This window comes from Xiphophorus couchianus, chromosome 15, assembly GCF_001444195.1.
Source record: "Xiphophorus couchianus chromosome 15, X_couchianus-1.0, whole genome shotgun sequence".
Taxonomy (NCBI): Eukaryota; Metazoa; Chordata; class Actinopteri; order Cyprinodontiformes; family Poeciliidae; genus Xiphophorus; species Xiphophorus couchianus.
The window spans coordinates 21,500,395-21,519,400 of NC_040242.1; the positions used below are offsets into that span (position 1 = coordinate 21,500,395).

Below are 19,006 nucleotides of genomic sequence, written 5' to 3' on the forward strand. Positions count from 1 at the left end.
CGTCTTTACGCATGGAAGAAATAAGCATTTACACACAAACACACAAAATCAGCCGCTAAATTGCAGATTTAAAGAAAGGCTCTGCAGCACGCGCACGCGGAGCAGGTGCTGCTCTTTTATTTCCACCTGTTCACAGTTCCGCACGCGCTTCCCGCTCTTTGACGTTGCTGTTTATCTGCCCGCGCGCTGCGAAAGAGAGAGAGAGAGAGAGAGAGAGAGAGAGAGAGAGAGAGAGAGAGAGAGAGAGAGAGAGAGAGCTTTTACGCACGGAGCGCCCGAGCGGAGATGCCTCACATGACGCTGCCGCAGCTCAGCTCAGAGCAGGCTCCGGCTGGCCGCCTTCAGCCGCCGCTCGATGAATGGATTACCCGCACATTCGCTTCACGTCACTGATGATTGTTCCCCCTCGTCAGCCGGCCGTCGCTGCGATTCCACGCTCGCCTCGCCAGGACTTGCGGACACTGCCATGCGGCGGGGGGCGCTGGTCTGAGAGCGGCTGAACATTGAGTGGACGCTCGGCTGGCCGTCTGGAGTCTCTCCGCGAAGTCCTGGTGTCCACGGCGCCGTGAGAACTTTCCCCCCGTCGCTTCGCTCCCCTTCTTTTCCTCGGTTTTAGATGTTCATCAGCGGGCTCGTGCTTCCTTGGAAATTTCTCCACGGTTTCCCCCGTTAATTATGTTCACTTTTGCTGCTTTCTGCTACATGCTGTCTCTGGTCCTCTGTGTTTCCCTTATCTTCTTCGCAATATGGCACGTAAGTATCTTTTTATTTATTAATTTTTTTGTCTTTCTTTGTTGTTATGAGAAGTGCAGGTGTGCCTACGGAGGTGTCTGTCATTTAGTCACTTCAAAGGCAGATGTTCACTGTCTTTATGTTCCAGCGCACCTGTTTCACCTTCTATATGTATTCAGCATTACATCACAGTAGTCCCCACATATGGCCACTGTACTCTGACCCAGTTTGAGGTTCCTGCGGGGTTTGTGCCATGTCTGCCAGATCAATTACACAGCCTTCCTCCGAGATCAATTAGGAAATCTTGTAGAGCTGTATCTCTCCATGCTCCTGCTCTGCCCCTTCTGCCTGTAATCATGCCCGAGCTCCAGCATCACTCACTGGTATTGTGATATTTGAATAATCTCTTATTTATTTATTTATTTATTTTGAAAAAAAGTGTGTGGGGGGGGGGGGGGGATTCTTTGAGCAATATCTCCATCATGCAGAGACTTATGTAAAGACAGATTTGGGTCAGAGTCGGCCTTTTGTGTGGAAGCGACACCAGGCCCGATGCACTTGGGATGACCGATCCCCCAGCAGTCCCAGCTAATAGTTGGTGTGTGTGTAGGCGTGTCGGAGTGTGTGTGTGTGTTCAGACAGGGCTCCATGTGTCTGCTCACAGAGCTGAATTAACATTTAGTAGGGGAGGAGACGACCGTGACTGCACAGTTGGAGGTGATTATGCAGAAAAGTGCAGAACAGACCAGACAGAGTCTACAACACCTTTCAGATTGCCGGCAAATGCCCTTTTTTTAGACATTGCGGCAAATGTCTAAAAAAAAGGGCTGAAGCTAGAGCTGGGCGGATTGATCCAAAATATCGACACCAAATTTGTATCAGGATTGGATCGACATTACTGTGTGCAGGTGGGCAATACTGCCAAAAAATATCACAATACATTGTTTAATATATCAATAATGATATCACAGATGATTTTCCACAGTTTCAGCTTTTTATATTGAACTCATCCAAACAAATGTATAACTTCAAAGCAGTTTTTTTATGCTCGTTTATATATAGTCATCAGAATAAAATATATATTCACATATACATTTATACAAAATCAGACAACACGTTTAGTGTGTCAAAGAAAACGTAAAACAAATAAATTAATATAAATGTTAACTAAATTTGGCCAACCAAAAAAACCATCTGAAATCAGCTACCAAGTGTGAATAAAAATACTTAAATACACAAATGCAGCTGACTGCTGTGGTTCAACAGAACATTACGCTTGCAAGATTTTCCCCTTCAAGTTTATTTAAGAACTCAAACATTATGTCCAAAACTGTGAACCTTATGTTAATATAGATGGAGAACTTCCTTTTATAAATTTTGAACATTGAACATGGGCTGCACAGTGGTGCAGTTGGTAGCACTGTTGCCTTGCAGAAGGTTCTGGGTTCGATTCCCGGCCCGGGGTATTTCTGCATGGAGTTTGCATGTTTTCCCTGTGCATGGTGGGTTCTCTCCGGGTACTCCGGCTTCCTCTCAAAGTCCAAAAACATGATTGTCAGGTTAATTGGTCTCTCTAAATTCTCCCTAAATGTGTGTGTGTGTGGGTGTGTGTGTGTGTTTGTGTTTTCATGGTTGTGTGTCCTGTCTGTCTCTGTTTCCCTGCGACAGACTGGCGACTTGTTCAGGGTGACCCCGCCTCTCGCCCGGAACGTTAGCTGGAGAGAGGCACCAGCACCTCCGGACCCCACTTGGGACAAGGGTGTTAGAAAATGGATGGATAGATGGATGGAACACTGAACATCAAAATATGTCACCTAAAAAAACATGCAAACACTTAAATCGTGTGCTCCCTTCCTAATCAGGAACTTTGTTCATTTTCATTTCTTCCATCTGTCACAGAAATCTCAATTGAAATAATTGTCAGTGTTTTGAATTTTAGCTCTATTTTAGATACTTCAATCTCAGATTCCTTATTGAAATTTTGTTTTATTTTTACCTTGGAGTTTTTTTTAAAAAAAAGATTGTTTCTATTTGCTCTCAAATGATAATTTTTTGCACTTTTATTTAAGTACAATTAGTACAAGTCATGTTAATATGTTACTGAAGTATTTTATAGACACCTATAAACTTTGTCCACTTTCTGTCTTACTACAAAACCACAAAAAAATTACAAAGTTTGATATACTGCACTTAAATAAAAAGTATCAGTATCAGCGATACAGACCCTTGGTATCGGATTGATACCAGAATATGCAGTATCACATACTTCTAGCGGAACCAGATTAAAACTTCAAGCATTATTCACGTTGCACTTTTATTTAGACCTATAAACCTATAGGTGCAGACGCAGCGCATCATAAGCTGGGGCTCCGTACTGCGAGGAAACATAATTAGGAAGAGGCTGTGCAAAGCCAAGTGAGCATGTTAACACCAGCCACCTGCCAAAATATTCCCACTGTTTCACTCCTATCAGTCACTTTTGGCAGGAAACCTTCAAGATCTCATCTGGTTTCAAAGACCTGAGCTGAGGGGAACGGAAAAGGAAAAAACCCAAACCGGCTCCTGCTCCTCCTGGATGAGAGGTTAGGGCAGCAATGCTTTGCTAAAAAGAGCAAGTATGCTGAGTCAAAGTGCACAAGGCGCAATGAAGCAATAAATATAACGAGGGAGTGTAAATTAACTCCTTCTATCTTCTGGTTCTAGAAGAACCATTTCCAGAAGAACCAGAAGATAGAGGTTCTGCAGTCTCAGAACCACTGAGGTTTTAGAAGAACCAGAAGATGGAGGAGAACATGCAAAGAAAAGTTAATAGGAACAAGTAATGAACAGTCCTGACTGAAGCCCATTAGAAGTTCTTTCAGTGGCTAATATGAGAGGAAAGTCTCTAAAGAGGAAGAGGAAGACAAATGGCTTCACGGAGATGGGCATCTATCAGACGGATCACATAAATCAAGCTCTACAGGCCAGCTGTAATTAACTGCATGGATCGTTGTGATTTGTGAGCTTCGCTGTAATACTTGGCCAGAGATCTCTGACGGTGTTTGCTGCCACAGGAAATCCTTGTATGAATGAAATGAACAAAATGTTTTTGTGTTCAAGTTTCCTAACATACGGAAGTGCTTAAATGCCAAAACTAGGAAATAAATACAGTATCTCTTTAAAATGAGAAACTTTCTTGTTTTAACGAGACATAAAACTAGATTTATACGTCACTAAAACCTAAATTTGTTCTCATTTAATGAAAAAGGTCATAAGAGTTAAATGGCAACACCTCCCAGTTGTTGCCAGAAGTCTTCTTTGTCTGATGGACACATTTTTATATGTTGTTAAAATGACAGGCTTTCTCATTATAGTGATATAAAACTAGAAAGTTTCTCGTTTTGTATCACGTCATAACGAGTAACAGCTCCTTAATTTATTTCCTGCTCTGACAGTTAAACTTCTGTAGTGAGATCTATGAAACTGAAGTGTTTTAGCTAACATCACAAGCAAATACATGGAATAGAATCTATTGTTTTAGAAACAGGCAGTGTGTAGTACAGTGATTTCAAGTAATGAAACAGCACTTTCACTTTACTCAAATATTTTTCACACTTATAATTATTCACCACTCATAAAAGTTGCCGAAACTGAGGAATACATGTTATGTCATTTTATTGATTATTGATTTTGGTTTTTAATCTAATTTGGTGATTTTTGGGGGGTTGTTCTTATGGTATTTTTGTGCATGTTTCAGTGGTTCTTTTAAATCTGACTTGATGACGTGCTAAATTGTATCTGTGGTAATTTTGTGCTTATTGTCATCATTTATGTCTTTTTGTGATTGTTTTAAGCCCAAGTGCTGTGAAGTGATCAAGTTATAACTTTTATGTTTTTGTTGTCAGTTCAGGACTTCGGTTGTTTTACATGTCTTTTTTATGTCAGTATGAGTTTTTTTTGTTTTGTTGTATTTTTAAGTCTCCAAATTGTTATCTTGATTTTTTTTTCTTGGGTCTGTGTTCATGTATTTTGTAATGAGGTTTTAACTACGTTTTGGGATTTTGTAACTTTTCCAGTCAACACTTCAGTGCTGTTGTTTATTTTCCTCCTTTGCTACTTTGTTCCCACAAGTCACAACCAGTTCTTAATATTTTATGGCGACCTACTTAGTAGCATTAGTATGCCCTATGCATACTTTTTTTTTTTTATTTGTCTATGTCTCGCAGAAAGCCAATACTGTGAGGGAGGAGTTACACACAAACTATTCCAGTAGTAGATGTTTAAAAGGTAGTGAAATTCTCAGATGGGGTGGGCAATTTGGACTTAAGGTGTTTTACAATATTTTATGTTACTACTGTGATAATGATAAAAGTGACGATAAGAAGTATGTATATATTTACTTCTTTTTTAGGTAACTATAGGTTGTGGCTGCACTTCCCAGCATTCGTAGTCCCTCAAACACAAATGCAGCACTTGGAAAAACTTCTCAATTTTAAGATGCTTCTTTATGATACCAGTCACATAATTAAGTGTGCATAACTAAACCACACACAGTAACTGCATTTAATCATATTTTAAAATCTATTGGTACACTTACTGGACAAACAGTGGCACAAATAGTAAAACTAGCAATCCTGGCAACATGGACGGTTTTAGGCGGTTTTTAAGGATCAAAAATGAGAATTTATCGTGAAAACAGTAAATCAAATTCTTGCCATAGTAAGAAATTTATCACAATAAACGATTAACGATACAATAAATGCCCACATCTAAAACACTAGTTAAAATCAGCAACACAGACATAACCCTGCTATATACCAGTGAAAACCCTTCCTGTGACATAGCCAGCACTGAATTGAACTGAAATGTAAAGGTGGGCATTTCTGCGGTGCTCAGTCTCTACTTCTACCTCTATCTAATAAGGGTTCTTTCCCCCTCTACCTCATTAAATTTAAGCTTAGCTGGTGCTGTGACAGTGCAGAGCATTATTCATGACTCTGACCACTGAAGTTGAGTTGCAAGCTCACAGCCAGACTGCGCTCATACATGACAGGCACATATAGTACATGACTGCACACTGATCTCAGATTTGGTGTGACTGCTTATGCCTCTCTAACTAGCAATATGTTTACAAAAAAAGTAATCTAATCAGGTATGCAAATTCTAGCCAATGCTGGGAAGTTCAAGCCAAATTCCCAACATGGTTGGTCTGTACAAGTCTCCTTGGAAGATGCATGGAAGATTCAAATCAACTGGGAGACATACTATTTAATTAAATAAGCTGAACTTTTTTCTCCTCTGAAATCCCGTTATATTTTTGTCCTGGTTGGGGAAGGAGGGAGGCGGCAGCTAAATCTCCCAGCTATTGCAAGCTCATTTGGCATCTCAGCTGGACGCATTGGTCCATTAGGAATAGTAACTGTCATATCAATAAAAAGCACGCCTCGGGATGTAGTGACACTTTGAATGTTACACTTCGAACCAGCATGGAATCAATCTGTTCCTTCTAGGAAAATGAAACGCTACAACTCCCAACGAGAGCACAGACATTAGAGATTATGTAGGCATTTTAATTTACATGCGAGGTGAACTGCGACCTCTGCTGAGAGCCGCAGCCGAGAGCTTCGACAATCTTGCTCGGCTCCAGCGATTTTCTTCCCGTATGAAAAAAGCAGCCCGTAGATGTGCTCTTCAGTGTCATTAAACCCTAGAAGCACAGCAGACAATCCCCAATGAATCTCAGACAGACAGACTGGCATCATCCACTCTGCTGTTGGGTTCTATGATAATGTGACTAGTTGGCTGAGAGGTTTACCAGCTGCATATGCCTTATTTTATTTATATACTCCCTCAATACTGCCATCAGCCATAACATAAAACAACAGAGATGCATGATGGACCAAGTATTTTTTTTTAAAAATGTTTTTGTAGTTATTTGGTAATAATGACAGCGCCTTCATAGAATGGTGAAATTCATCACAATACAATATTGCAAAAGAAAAACTTCCCTTCACTAAGTTCAAGTTTGAAATTATTCCTTCTAAGAAAAATGACTAGGACATTGTGAAATGTTCAATTTGAGATGTTTGAACTTAAAACATTGCCATTACCATTTAGGCTTTCTTTTCTTTTATCATTTCCTTCAAGTTGTTTTTGTCTTGTTTTAAAAATATATTTCACCTCACCAAAGCGCTTTAAATAGCTTTAACTGCCGAATACAACTCAAGTATTTTCTGAATTTGTTAGCAGATTGGCGTGATGATAGTGCCACACAGGGTGATTTGGTGCTTGTGTCAGCACAGATATGAAGGGAACCATATAAATATTTGTGGTGCTTGTGGGTTTTTTTCCCTTAGAAATTAGCCTGAGTTTGCATCACAGTGAGATTTTGATAAGTACAGCGCTCTGTACTTGTCAAATCCAACAGAGGTGTGGTATGAATAATCGGTAAACCTGTCACTGCCACAGCATGCGGTGATCTGTTACTGACTGTGGTGTTCTCAAGATGGAGGGAAACAGGTTGTTTTGGTCTGGACACAAAAGGAGAGACTGACTACGGGGACAGAAAAGAGCATTCTGACCAGAGAAATTTGGATTATGTTTCCCCAATGGAAGTAACATTTGAAGGTAGGCTTTAGTTGTAGAATCTGGTTTTTTCATTTGATCTGAAGCATCTCAATCCATCTATTGTGTTTTCCATGTCACCATGGTTCCAAAGACAGAAATTAAAAGATGTATGAAGACGTATGCCTTTGTGGGGTTCCGAAATGACGCTCTGGTGTTAGAAGGATCAATGTTTTCTGACAGCTTAAGGTAAAAAGTCCGTAGATCGAACAGTCTGTTCTGTGGGAAGGCTCTGACATCTCTGGATGACAAATGAGGAAAATATTGTTTAGTTTTGAGGTAGAAAGTCAGTGTTTGCACAGTCCTCAGGTGAATTACTTCTGTTTTAGTGGCAGCTCAATCCATCAACCTTCCATTCAGTGTTCTTGGTGCCACTGTCTTTGGCTCTGACTGAAATCAGTTAAACACTCAACGTTTACTAGAAGAATTGGAGAGAATCTGGAGTAAAACATAGCATATTGCATGTTATTGTATATTGAAAGATACAAGATTTAAAAAAAAGTGTTTTATTTCATATTTGAGCATTTTTAAGACTGGTTATCCCCCTAATATATGTCAATAAGTAACTAGCCTATATACCTAGGCTAGGATATGGCAATAACCATATTGCCATATAATTAGCAATCTGGCTGAAAAAGGCATTACATTGTGAATGGTAAATGGACTGAACTTATATAGTGCTTTTCCAGTCATTTTGACCACTCAAAGCGCTTTACACTAGGGTCACATTCACCAAGTCGCATTCACAAACACACACACATTTATACACCGATACGCAGATCGGTAGGCAATTTGGGGTTAAGTGCTTTGCCCAGAGGCACATCGACATGTGGAAGCTGGAATTGAACCTACAACCTTCCGATCGCAAGACGACTACCAAAGAGTAATTATAAGTGTTTCAGATCAGTCCATATCAAAACATCACTATCTGAATAGCCTTTTTCTGACTCAATCATACAAAATGAATTTATTTAAAGCCACAAAAAAATTCTAGTTGTTTGAAAAATGGATGAACCTTTTTCACCTGTGATGTACATTTTGCAGGTTGAACCCTAATTTTTAACGTGCTTAGTTAAGAGGGGAAAAATTGAGAACGAATTCATCCTGTATCTGTGGCCAAAATGGAAAAAAGCTAATAGTTTAAAAGTATGAAATCATAGACTAGTTTAATAAACAAATCGAAAAAAGCTCTGATTTTGTAACGTATCACCAATGTGGTTGTGAAAATGACTTCCTGGCAGCAATAACAGTGGCTACTGTTAGTGTGGCTGGTTTGGCAAACCATTGATCCAGATGTTAATTAACCTCTGCCAGCTCCTCATCCATCACTGGCTCAGCCCTTCCATTGTTTCCATTGTTTCCCGGCACAGTGCCATCACCTGAGGATTATGTCCTCCCTCCTTTTCCTCCACTGCCATTTTTCTCTCTTCGCTCCTATTTTCACCTGCCGCTTCTTAGATTTAAATATTAAATTAGGATTAACATCCAGCTGGAGAAGTGAGCAGTTTAAAAAGATTTATTCCTTTATCCCGATTGTTTATCTGGATATGATCACACTACTGAAGTGACGTTCACGCACCATCCGGTTCTTTTGAAAGGCCCTTTCCTCTGACAGGATTCAGTTAGTAAGTCGTTGCTTCTTTTGTTACAACTTTGATTACTTACACACTGCAGTAGCACTTATTATTTTATTTGATGTAAATATATATTTAAACACACAAGAAGAAAGGGCTGGATGTTTTTGTACTGTGTCACGGCGGCTCTGTGTGCTACCTGGATGCAAATCTGACACAGGACGGCGGACTTTCTTCTTTCTTGGTTTCTTCTTCCTTGATTAACATTCATAGTTGAGTTTGTTCACTGTTAGTGCGTTGCTTTAATTGTTATATTTAATGGTCTGAAAAGGATTTTTGGTTCTGCCAAATCAGCTCAAGTCTACTTTTTCCCTCTTTGTTACATTTTCCCTTTATTTTGTTTCAATGTTACAAATAGCACTAACAAAACTTATCAAAACTACAAGGATTTTTATATTTAGGAATTTAGTACTTTATTAAAATACATGGGTATTTTCTTGATACGGATGATTCTGTTTTTTATTTTAACATTACCCACAAAAACAATTAAAATAAGACTATATTACGGATAAGATGGCTTGTTCTAAAAATGTCAATTGACAATGTGTAAATATCATATCTGACTAACCGACTTTCACCTTCAGAAGAAATGACTTCCATCTAGTGTGGTGAGGAGACAGTAGAACAGTATTAATATGGGGGTCTAGGAGAAACTAACACACCTCAAAGTAAACTATGCAGACCAACTTGAAAGCCATCTATAAAAAATATTTAGAAAGAGTAGAAATTTTAAAAATACTTCTGAATTAGACGTTTGCTAATGAAACCTTTCCGTGAACCAGTCCTCTGAAAGAGTGAAGACGTCGTTTGAATAGAAGACAGGTTTTAGAGTAACTGCTCTTATTTCAAGGTTTCCACGGATCAATGATAAAATAATCCATGTAAACCTTTTATCTAACCACTTTTCAATGTTTTAAGTGTAACCCACATGTATATGTGTGGTACTGTTAGTGGTATTTTATTTCTGTAGGATTTTGTTTTGTTATTTAATGTTCCCAGCAATTTAGTTATATTTTCATTTTGAGTTTTCTTGTCATACCAGAAACCGCCAGCAGGTGGCTTGTGAGTTACACTCTGGTTTAGACAGCAGGAAACTATTAGAAGAAGAAGAAAACCGTAGCTGGCTGTAGCACGTTGTGCGAATTACCGCATGCTATAAGATAAATTCTTGATTAATTCCGGTAACGGTTAAGAGAAAAGAAGATCCGTGACCTGATCCCTGGCAGTAAAACACATTTTTACTGTGATTTTCTCTGGTGAGTGTTGTAACGTGTTTTTGCAACCGAAATTAAGCTAATGCTAACTGGCGTCATAGGCATTACTGCTCATATATTCCAACAAGGAAGAACAGAGAAACGTAAATAAAACCAATCGGAGAAACGTGTGAGATTAAAATGATGATTTTCACTGTATTGCATTTTTTGTTATGTACAAACTAAGAGGTCGGATACAGTGTGATACGTTTGTTTTGCAAGCTTGCCATTAGTTGAATATTATTTTTGTGATAAATGGAATTTATTGCTTCCTGCATACTTTTGAAACTTAATAGTTAATTAAGTTCTATATATATATGCAGGTTGGTTTTTTTTAGAACCCCATTCAACTTTGAAGACTGTCCAGCTGCATAGCATCGCAGGCCTGGATTGGATTGCTGAGCTCCAGGTTTCAACCCAAGACCTGGGACTGCTGGATCCGCTGCCTACTTTGCACTGGATAAGATAAGATTTTGGATCCAAAGAAACACATGACCTTTTAACAAAGACTTGACTGACTGACTTAAATTACTGAACTAAGAAAACAAAACTTCCAAAGGACGAACTGAACTATAAGGAATCTGAACCAAAAGAAAATACACTGCCTGATAAAAAAGGTGGACACTTTATGTTGGAACAAAAAAAAACTGTACCGTAATATTCTGTTTCAAGTTGTATTAAATAATCTGTTCATTCTTGATAATATGGTTGTTTGTGCTTATTATCCTCCTTTTTGAACTTAGAAAGATAGACTAACTGTAACTTCAACATTGAAATCTAAGTTACTCAACTTATCTATTCGTAAGTTACACTAGTTGGTTACATAAGCATTAGAAAAAGATTTACAGAGTCACTAAAATGTGGAGTGGTTTGGAAAGAAAAAGAACAAGAAAAAGGAAAGATTATGACAAGGTCAAACGTTTGCCTGTTTTTGACCAACGGCTTTAATGTTTCTGATAAACTAATATTTAAAATGTTTAGGAATATGTCTGGAAAACATAAAGAAACAGGTCCGATGGATGATTTAGAAGAAAAATCTCAGCCTCTCCATACATTACCTCACACAAGCAAAGTGTTTTCTTTTTCATGTGCATCATCGTTTTCCTTATTATGCTATGAATATGAGTATTCACCATCTGGCTGTAACAGAAACATTTTCTAATAAATGTCTTTCTCTGACCTCACAAAAATGTATATAAATAAAATGTATTCATTTTATTTGTCCTGTTCATTGATATTTCAACTTTGTTGAAAAAAATAAAATAAAAAACCCAAACAAAACAATAACACTTTTTCTAATTGAAAATTGGATGTAACATAATTTACCCCCCTATTATACAACCGAGACAGAATCATGAACAGCATTTACTTGATAAACAGACTCAATTCTGTAAAGTGCAGGATATCCAGGGGCAATGACAGTGGTTTTATTTTTCTATGTTTTATTTTTGTCCATCCAGTCTTGTTTTTCTGGGAATGTTGATGCTAACAGGCTGCTTTGAAGGAGCGAGTGGCTTGCAGAAATAACTAACAAACTGGCACACGGCTCCTCTTGGCATGACCAATTCTGCATAAGCAGTTCGTTTCAGTGCAGACTGTGGCTGCTAGCAGGCTGTCACTTTCACATTGTGTGTGTGTTTTATGTCTGTTTAAAAAATAAATAAATAGTGTAGCCAGGGACAAATACTGGAATCCAGAAGCTTAAATTATGTAAATTTGTAGATGAATTAAACAATTGTTTCTCATCAATCTCACATTTGTTTCAATGAAAATTTTTAGATTAAATTCAAGGTTCAACATAATTCTGCACTTTAATCACAGTTATTCAGTAGATTATTAAAATTTACAAAGCATATTTGCTTAACTGCTCCTCACAAAACAAACCTTTAATTTGCATGCTTTTCACAGCAAGACCAAAGATCTCCTAAGACTTTATTCTTGTAACTTCATTTTTATTTTTTTTTTCTTAATATGGCCCTACTAACTTATACATCACGCCAAATGATAAAATAGTTTTTATCTCACAAAGATCCTGATGACTGCATGGAGTCACATCTGTTGAGTCTGTTTGAAGGTTTAAGAAACTGATTCCAGGTGTGGCTTTTCATAATACTAATAATAAGTTACTGCATTTAATAGCAGCAGTAGTGTCTGTAGTGGTTTTATCTAGTTGAGAAACACGGCTAAACATGTGACGTTTGATGCGTTCTCTGTATCTTGTGGACTTTACTAACTGTTTTGACTGACTGTTGGGCAAGTGCTTGTTACGCTGCTGCCTTAGCATGATGCTATCTGCTTTCCATTAACCGTAGAATTGTGCAATGAAGTTCTAATTATACGTTTGTTTAATGGAAACGCTCCAATAAAAAAAATAATTAAAAAAACTCATATTTTTCAATAAAAAGATATTTGCTAACATGAGGAGTTTTTCAGCCGTATGGAAGTAGAAGTATTTCGCAAAACTGCAATGGAAACACTTTTTTCGTATCACACGAGTCACATGATCAATTACTACTGGCAAAAACCACAAAGAAGACGTCAGGAAGTAGTAAAAAGATCATGGTTAATTTTTGGGAGGGGGGGTTTGACAATGTGTAGCTGGTTCCACCAGAGCTCACACAGCATCACATAGATTATAAAAAGTTGTGTGTCATTCTAAAATGTTGAATCCATAACTCTTCTATAAAATGGCCGACTACAATTTCCCCAAAATGCTGCATACGTAGCCTCTCCCAAGTAGGCGGGGCTTGTTGCTCCATCTAAAGAAGCCGTCGACCACTCTTCTGATGGCTGATAGATGATGAATGCTAGCACCATGACTGGAATATGAACACATCTCATGTAACCATTTACATCAGTCACAGGAATAATTTATCACGTGAACAAACTTATTCGCATGTGATTTTTGCAGAAATGTAATGTGAAATTGTGTTGGGGTTTTTATCGACATTAGCAGAATAGCTAATGTTGAAAAAAAACCCCGCCACAGAATAACAAACATTTGTGCGCATTTCTAATGGAAATGCAATTATTGTGGCTCCAGCCCCTTTAAAACCTTTCCATACCCATCATGAGGCTGTAGCAAACCAAAGTCATCCTGATCAGAAGGACTTTCCAGGTACTTTCTAGAAACTTAGCTTGGTCATGGTGTATAATAGTCACATACTGATTTACAGAAAGGACTGAAAGATACCACACTGACTGAAGCTTTGACACAGAACATTCAGTGTATGTTGTGTATTTCCTTTATGTGCAGCAGAATGTGTACACTAGGCAAACACATGTTTCTGCTCTGCTTTCATCTGCCTCTGCAGAAGAGTGTATTTCTGTGCATTCACAAACACTTTCTGTTTGGATTGATGAACACTTTAAAGCTGTGTGTGTGGGGGGGGTGTATTGGTCGCCCATGAGGAGCAGCCTGGGGGGGAAGCTAACACACTGTAATCGAGCCAAGCAATGAGCCAGGATCACTATTAGGATCCGCTGGGAAATAACACGTAAAGAGCCATCCTGCAGTGTGGGGGCGAATCCGGGGAAATAAGCCAATGCTGGTGTGAAACTGTCATCTCCCTGAACACATGCCACTGCTTCCGCAATGCTCGTATACCTCTGAATGCATGGAGAACTTTCTGTGGCACACACCTGCTCATCTTAAGTTTTCTTTTCCTTAACACACACACACAATCACCCTAGTTGAAGTACGTGTGAAACACAGCGAGTGACACACTCGTATCATTCCCATCAGTGTCTTTCTTGCTCTCTGACGTACACAAACAGTCCTCTCCTGAGGCTCTGCTCGTCTGGCCTCAACATCTGCTTTTACAGTACCATCACATCTGCTGCTGCCAGGGTGACACCGACGGATGTGATGCATTTGTTGATCTGTCGTCACTGGATACATGAGCTCAGCGCGGTGATGGGTGGATACCAATCCAATATGTTCTTATTCTCTAAGTCTGTTATATGCAAGTTTTAATCAATTTGAACTTTAATTAATTCTACAGCTTCTGAAGTTACGTATTTGTTTGACTAGTGCTTCGCTATGGGGTTCTATAGCGCTCCCTGGAAATGTCACAGCACCTCCACAATACCCACATTTTCTTTTTTATCTAAGATAACATTCTTTAATATGTGGTTGTTGTGATAATTTCCTTGCAAACACAACCAATAGTTATGTATTTAGTAAAAAAAGAAAATCCCATCCTGCAACAGGAAATGAAGTTGTATGCCTATTTTCATTTCCAGTAAATAATTGAAAATATGGCGCACTGATAAATCAGACAGCCCATCAATCATCCCTAATTTTCTTCATTTTGGGAGATCAGTCATCAGCCAACACCTACATGTGAAGCTGATCTTATCCACCGATCTTCTCTACCTCAGCAAAGATCTAAAAATCTGCCACTGTCCTCTTCTGCTCTGCCTGTAGAGAGGTTTAAATGACAGCCTGTTCCATCAGGTCGCACTTAGCAATAGTTGCCCCACTGTTGCCAACTTAGCCAATATCTTGCTATATTTAGCAACATTTCAGGTAAACATAAAATTGGTTTCATCCAAAAATCGTAAACAGCATGTCATTAAACAAAGATTTTTAAAGATTGGTAATTGGCGATCAGTCGGGAAACTGAAGTCTATTCGAAAAGAACACGCAATGTGGAAAATGGATAATTTACCCAAATTTCCAATGATGACACAAACAACCTGAGAGGAAACCGTGGATAAAACAGAAAAGGTTACAAACAACACCCGCTTGTCAGCAGGCAAAACTTTACGGATTTTTTTTAGACAAAAATCTGGAAAAGTATTCTGGCTCATCACATAAAATCCCAGTAAAATTCATCAGAGTTTGTGATTGTGAAGTGACTAAATGTGGAAGCCCTAAAGTCTTGATAGAGTTTTAATATATGAACTTGAGAACACTACAGAAAAATGAAGTCGTGTTCAATAAGCCAGGACAGTGAGATGAAGTTCTAAAGCAACAGCTTTAGCATTTTTATTCCAAAGGTTCCATCATGGAGCAGATCGTGGAGTTCAGACCCGACATCACAGCTGCATAAAGAAAGCTTAGTTTCTCACAGAGGGAGAGGGATGGGGTGTTACCTTCAGTCAGACGTATCCACTGCTCTATTCATTGGAGAATGACTCCAACTACAGCATTTGGCCATCATCATGGCCACTTGATGGAAATGTCTGCAGTGAAATTATTTTTACTTTAATATTTTTTAAAAACTGTACGTAAAAGAGCAGGGTGATATTTTAAAACAGGTTCAGGTTTTGCATTGACCAGGCATCTGCAACCTGTGTCTCCAGAACAGGAAGTGGCTCTTTAGACTTTCCACAGTGGCTCTTAATAACTTTAGATAAAAATTTAAAAGAATCACGTCAAGTTTTAAATATAGATATAATAACAGATGCAGTTTTTTCAGTATATTTCTACAATATTACCACTAAGAATGACACTAAAAGTACTAGTCATATTCATTTACATCTCTTAATGTGGTTGGAATATGTTTTCTTGTTCTTTCATTTTTTATGATTTTCTGTACTACAGAAAAAAAGATAAATCAAGATAAATTTTTTATCTTTATTTTTAAGTCCCAAAAATATTGAAAAAAAAGTATGTTTTTGTTTTTCTCTTTATGACAGAAAATTTCCTATAGTAGATATTTATCGAAAATTATAAATTGACTTTTTTTCAAATAGTCGTGTGACATTTACGGTTCTAAGCGAGTTTTATTTAGCTAGCCTGAGAGTAAGAATGTCTCTTAAGGTGCATGCACACGCCACATTCATTAGCCCGGCTGTTAGTCCAGAATGAAGGATATGACCACATGCAGTCCAGCTTGGTGAATGAATCCTCTGCAGCCCGTTGGTGATAATGACGTACTTTCCCTCTGAGAATCGTTCCTTGCTGCCTCATTTCGCCTCCCATTAGATCACTCAACACGTCTTCCTTTCTTCTCCCTCAGATAACGGCTTTTGACGAGCTCCAGGCCGACTTTAAGGTGCCGATCGATCAAGGCAATCCACTCCATGCGGTAGGTGTTCATTCTTTTGTCATTTTTATTCACATTTTATCACAGTGGATTTGAGTTGAGGTGAGCTGCACCACATCACGAGTTTCTGAATGCTTGATCCATTGGCTTGTTGGCAGGGATAGGGTTAGGGTTAAAATCCTGTCCTGAGGATTTGTCAAAGTGAAAAGGAAGAATTCCACATTAGTCATTCAAGCTTACATGAAATCTAAGCAAATTCCAGAGAACAGCTCAAGATGGTTTTGCCAAAAGAAGGGCAAATAGTAGCATTTAGCACCACATATGCTTCCATCTTGCAGGTTAGACTTTCAAGAGACATAGTAAAATGAGAAGTTAAGTTAGAAGGGGCCTATGAGGATTGGTAAAACTTCAGCCAAGTTACAGTAATTGGAGAAAAAAGAGAACAGAGCGAAATTGTTAGGGTTAGTAGTCAGATTTGAGGAAATGTTGTGATTACTTGTGAAAATTGCAAGTCCGCACAAAATTTGCGAATTATAAGTGACTTTGCATTAATAGTTGCGATCGTAGCATCTCGATTTTCTGGAGGGGCTGGATATCCAATCACTCTACTTATTAGAATTAGCAAAGTTCATTTAAGTTGTTAGGTTAGTACAGGCCTAGCTCTAACAATACAGTTTGAATTAAAGTTGAAGTCAGAGACCTGGTAGAAGCTAACCATTTGCCTGGTTTATCTATTCTTAAACCGGTTCTGATGTGTGTTTGAGATCATTGACCTTTTGGAAAACCCAACTGTGCCTGAGTGCCAACCATCTAACTGCTGATTTGAGACAAGGTTTGAGGTAATCGTACATTATTGGTAGCAAAGCAAACAAATCTACCATGATTGACAGTTGGTGCAATGTTCTTTCACCTTGACTCTTCCAAACACATTCCTTGTTATTGTGGTGAAACATCTCAGTCTTTGTCTTCCCTGAACGTAGAGCTTTTTGAATGTGCTTCCTATGTAATGCTTAAAAAACATGGACTAGGACTGATAGCTGAATCTGTGCACAGAAATAAAAAAATGTAAATGATGTCTACCAATTCTGCCAAGAGAAGTAATCAAATATCTGTAAAAGCCACAACCAGTTGCCATTCACATTATGGATGGCAGATTATTGACTGTCCTTTGCATGCCTTGCTCATTATTGTCTTGTATGACAGTAAAGTAGAGTGACAGTACAGGGAGATGACAGGAAGTGAAGTAGTAGTGGGTGATTTAAACTTTTTGACTTTGGAAATGACATTACTGCGTGGTTTTGTAAGCAAAATCTTATTTTCTCCTTCTTTTTGTGTCAATTAAAATCCTCTGGCAAGTCACACAAGCAAGTTGTTCTACAAATCTTTTTTGTGTCACTTCAAAAGTTTGCTTTCACCTTTAAAACTGTCTAGAAACAATGTGGAGAGGTTATGGTTAAGAACGTAGAGTAAGGCTGGCCTGCTCGGACAAGCTTCCCCTAATAAAGTTGTTTAAGATTCCGCATCTAAATTCTTCTCCTTTGAGTCTTATGGGCTTTTACTAACTCAATAATGCATCACAAAGCACCAGCAGTTGGTCTGAAGGTGACTTTGACTTAAGAGGTCTGCAAAGTACAGTTTCTGTGGCGTAATGACTTCTAGATGTCTTTGGGAATGAGCAGAAAAAGGAGGACAGAAACATTAGAGAGGGAGTAAAACTGACAGAAAAAATGGAAACTTGGGTGAACATTAAATTGAAGAAGGAAGCAGGTAGTCAGGCAGAGGAAGACCTGGCTGAAGAAGGATTTTTGAAGAGGCATAGCTAAATTAGTCAGCTGGAAAGGTGTTTCAAAAGTCTGACAGCAGTGCATTAGACAGATTTCCCCTCACTCAGAAGCACTTTCATATTTTGTCATATTTGCATATCATTATGCAATAGAGAACGCATCAAAGAATCCAGCAGGGGAAACGGGTACAAAAGGTTTCATCTAATTTTCCTTTGCTTGAACTTTTCTTTCCCTCCATCTCTCAAGATTCCCGAACCCCTCCTTTTCCTGTTCCTCACTGCTGCAGTAGGTTGAAGATGTAGCCCTGAACTTCCTAGCCCTGAAAGACGTTTTCATGAAGTTGCTATTAGTTGGAATTGTAATTCAAGCTTAATTTCTGTTTTATTTTCTTCCCAATGTTTATACAGCCAAACCTGTATGAACGAAACAAATGAGGATGATACAGTCCTACCTGAAAAACATAGACATTTATGACAACTCTTCATGTAAGTTATTGCATGTTGAAATATGAGGTACACCTTTTGATTACTTTTTGTTGAAAACATTTATTGCAATAAAAATGATTTCTTTCAATAAGTACTGTATGTTTTATCTATTTGTCTGTGGTACCGATGAAATGTCTCTTCAGTTGTTAGTGTGGGAAGGAGACTCAAGGTCAGCTTGTTCAACATCATTTAAGTCTTTGAAAATAATGTCAGAGGAAGAAAGAATAGCTCTTAACTCTATCAGTGAACATACAGGATTTTGAAAATATTAGCAGCCATTAGTGAACACCAACTGAATCTAATGGACGATGTTGTCATATTGTGATTAATAATATTTTTAACTTTGTGCCTTTTAATCCTTTGGGTGGCAGAAGTAACGGTCGGACAGAGGAGGAAGCGGTTGGGTTGTCCCATTAGACCGTCAGTTCCCAAAACCACAAACACACACACAAAAAAACTCGTAAAGAGTTTTGACTCTATTAACTCTTCAGAAACTTGGGGACCTCTGTACCTTATGAA

At 38.4% G+C, this 19,006-nt stretch overlaps 1 protein-coding gene and 1 long non-coding RNA gene across 3 annotated transcripts in view; both read left to right on the top strand.

The window, feature by feature from the left end:
- Positions 1 to 253: 253 nt before the first annotated feature.
- Positions 254 to 19,006, top strand: part of cnih3 (cornichon family AMPA receptor auxiliary protein 3) — a 56,555-nt gene continuing 37,802 nt past the window's right edge. Inside the window, exons 1-2 of one of the 2 annotated variants that reach the window (XM_028040654.1) lie at positions 254 to 753; positions 16,192 to 16,260. In XM_028040654.1, coding sequence (XP_027896455.1) covers positions 676 to 753; positions 16,192 to 16,260 — 147 coding nt within the window. In that variant the 5' untranslated portion in view covers positions 254 to 675. The remainder of the gene's footprint in view (positions 754 to 16,191; positions 16,261 to 19,006) is intronic. The other variant, XM_028040653.1, reaches the window with a different exon arrangement.
- Positions 9,854 to 10,925, top strand: LOC114158789 (uncharacterized). Its single transcript, XR_003598475.1, has 2 exons — positions 9,854 to 10,225; positions 10,546 to 10,925. It is a non-coding gene; the product is annotated as an uncharacterized LOC114158789 (long non-coding RNA).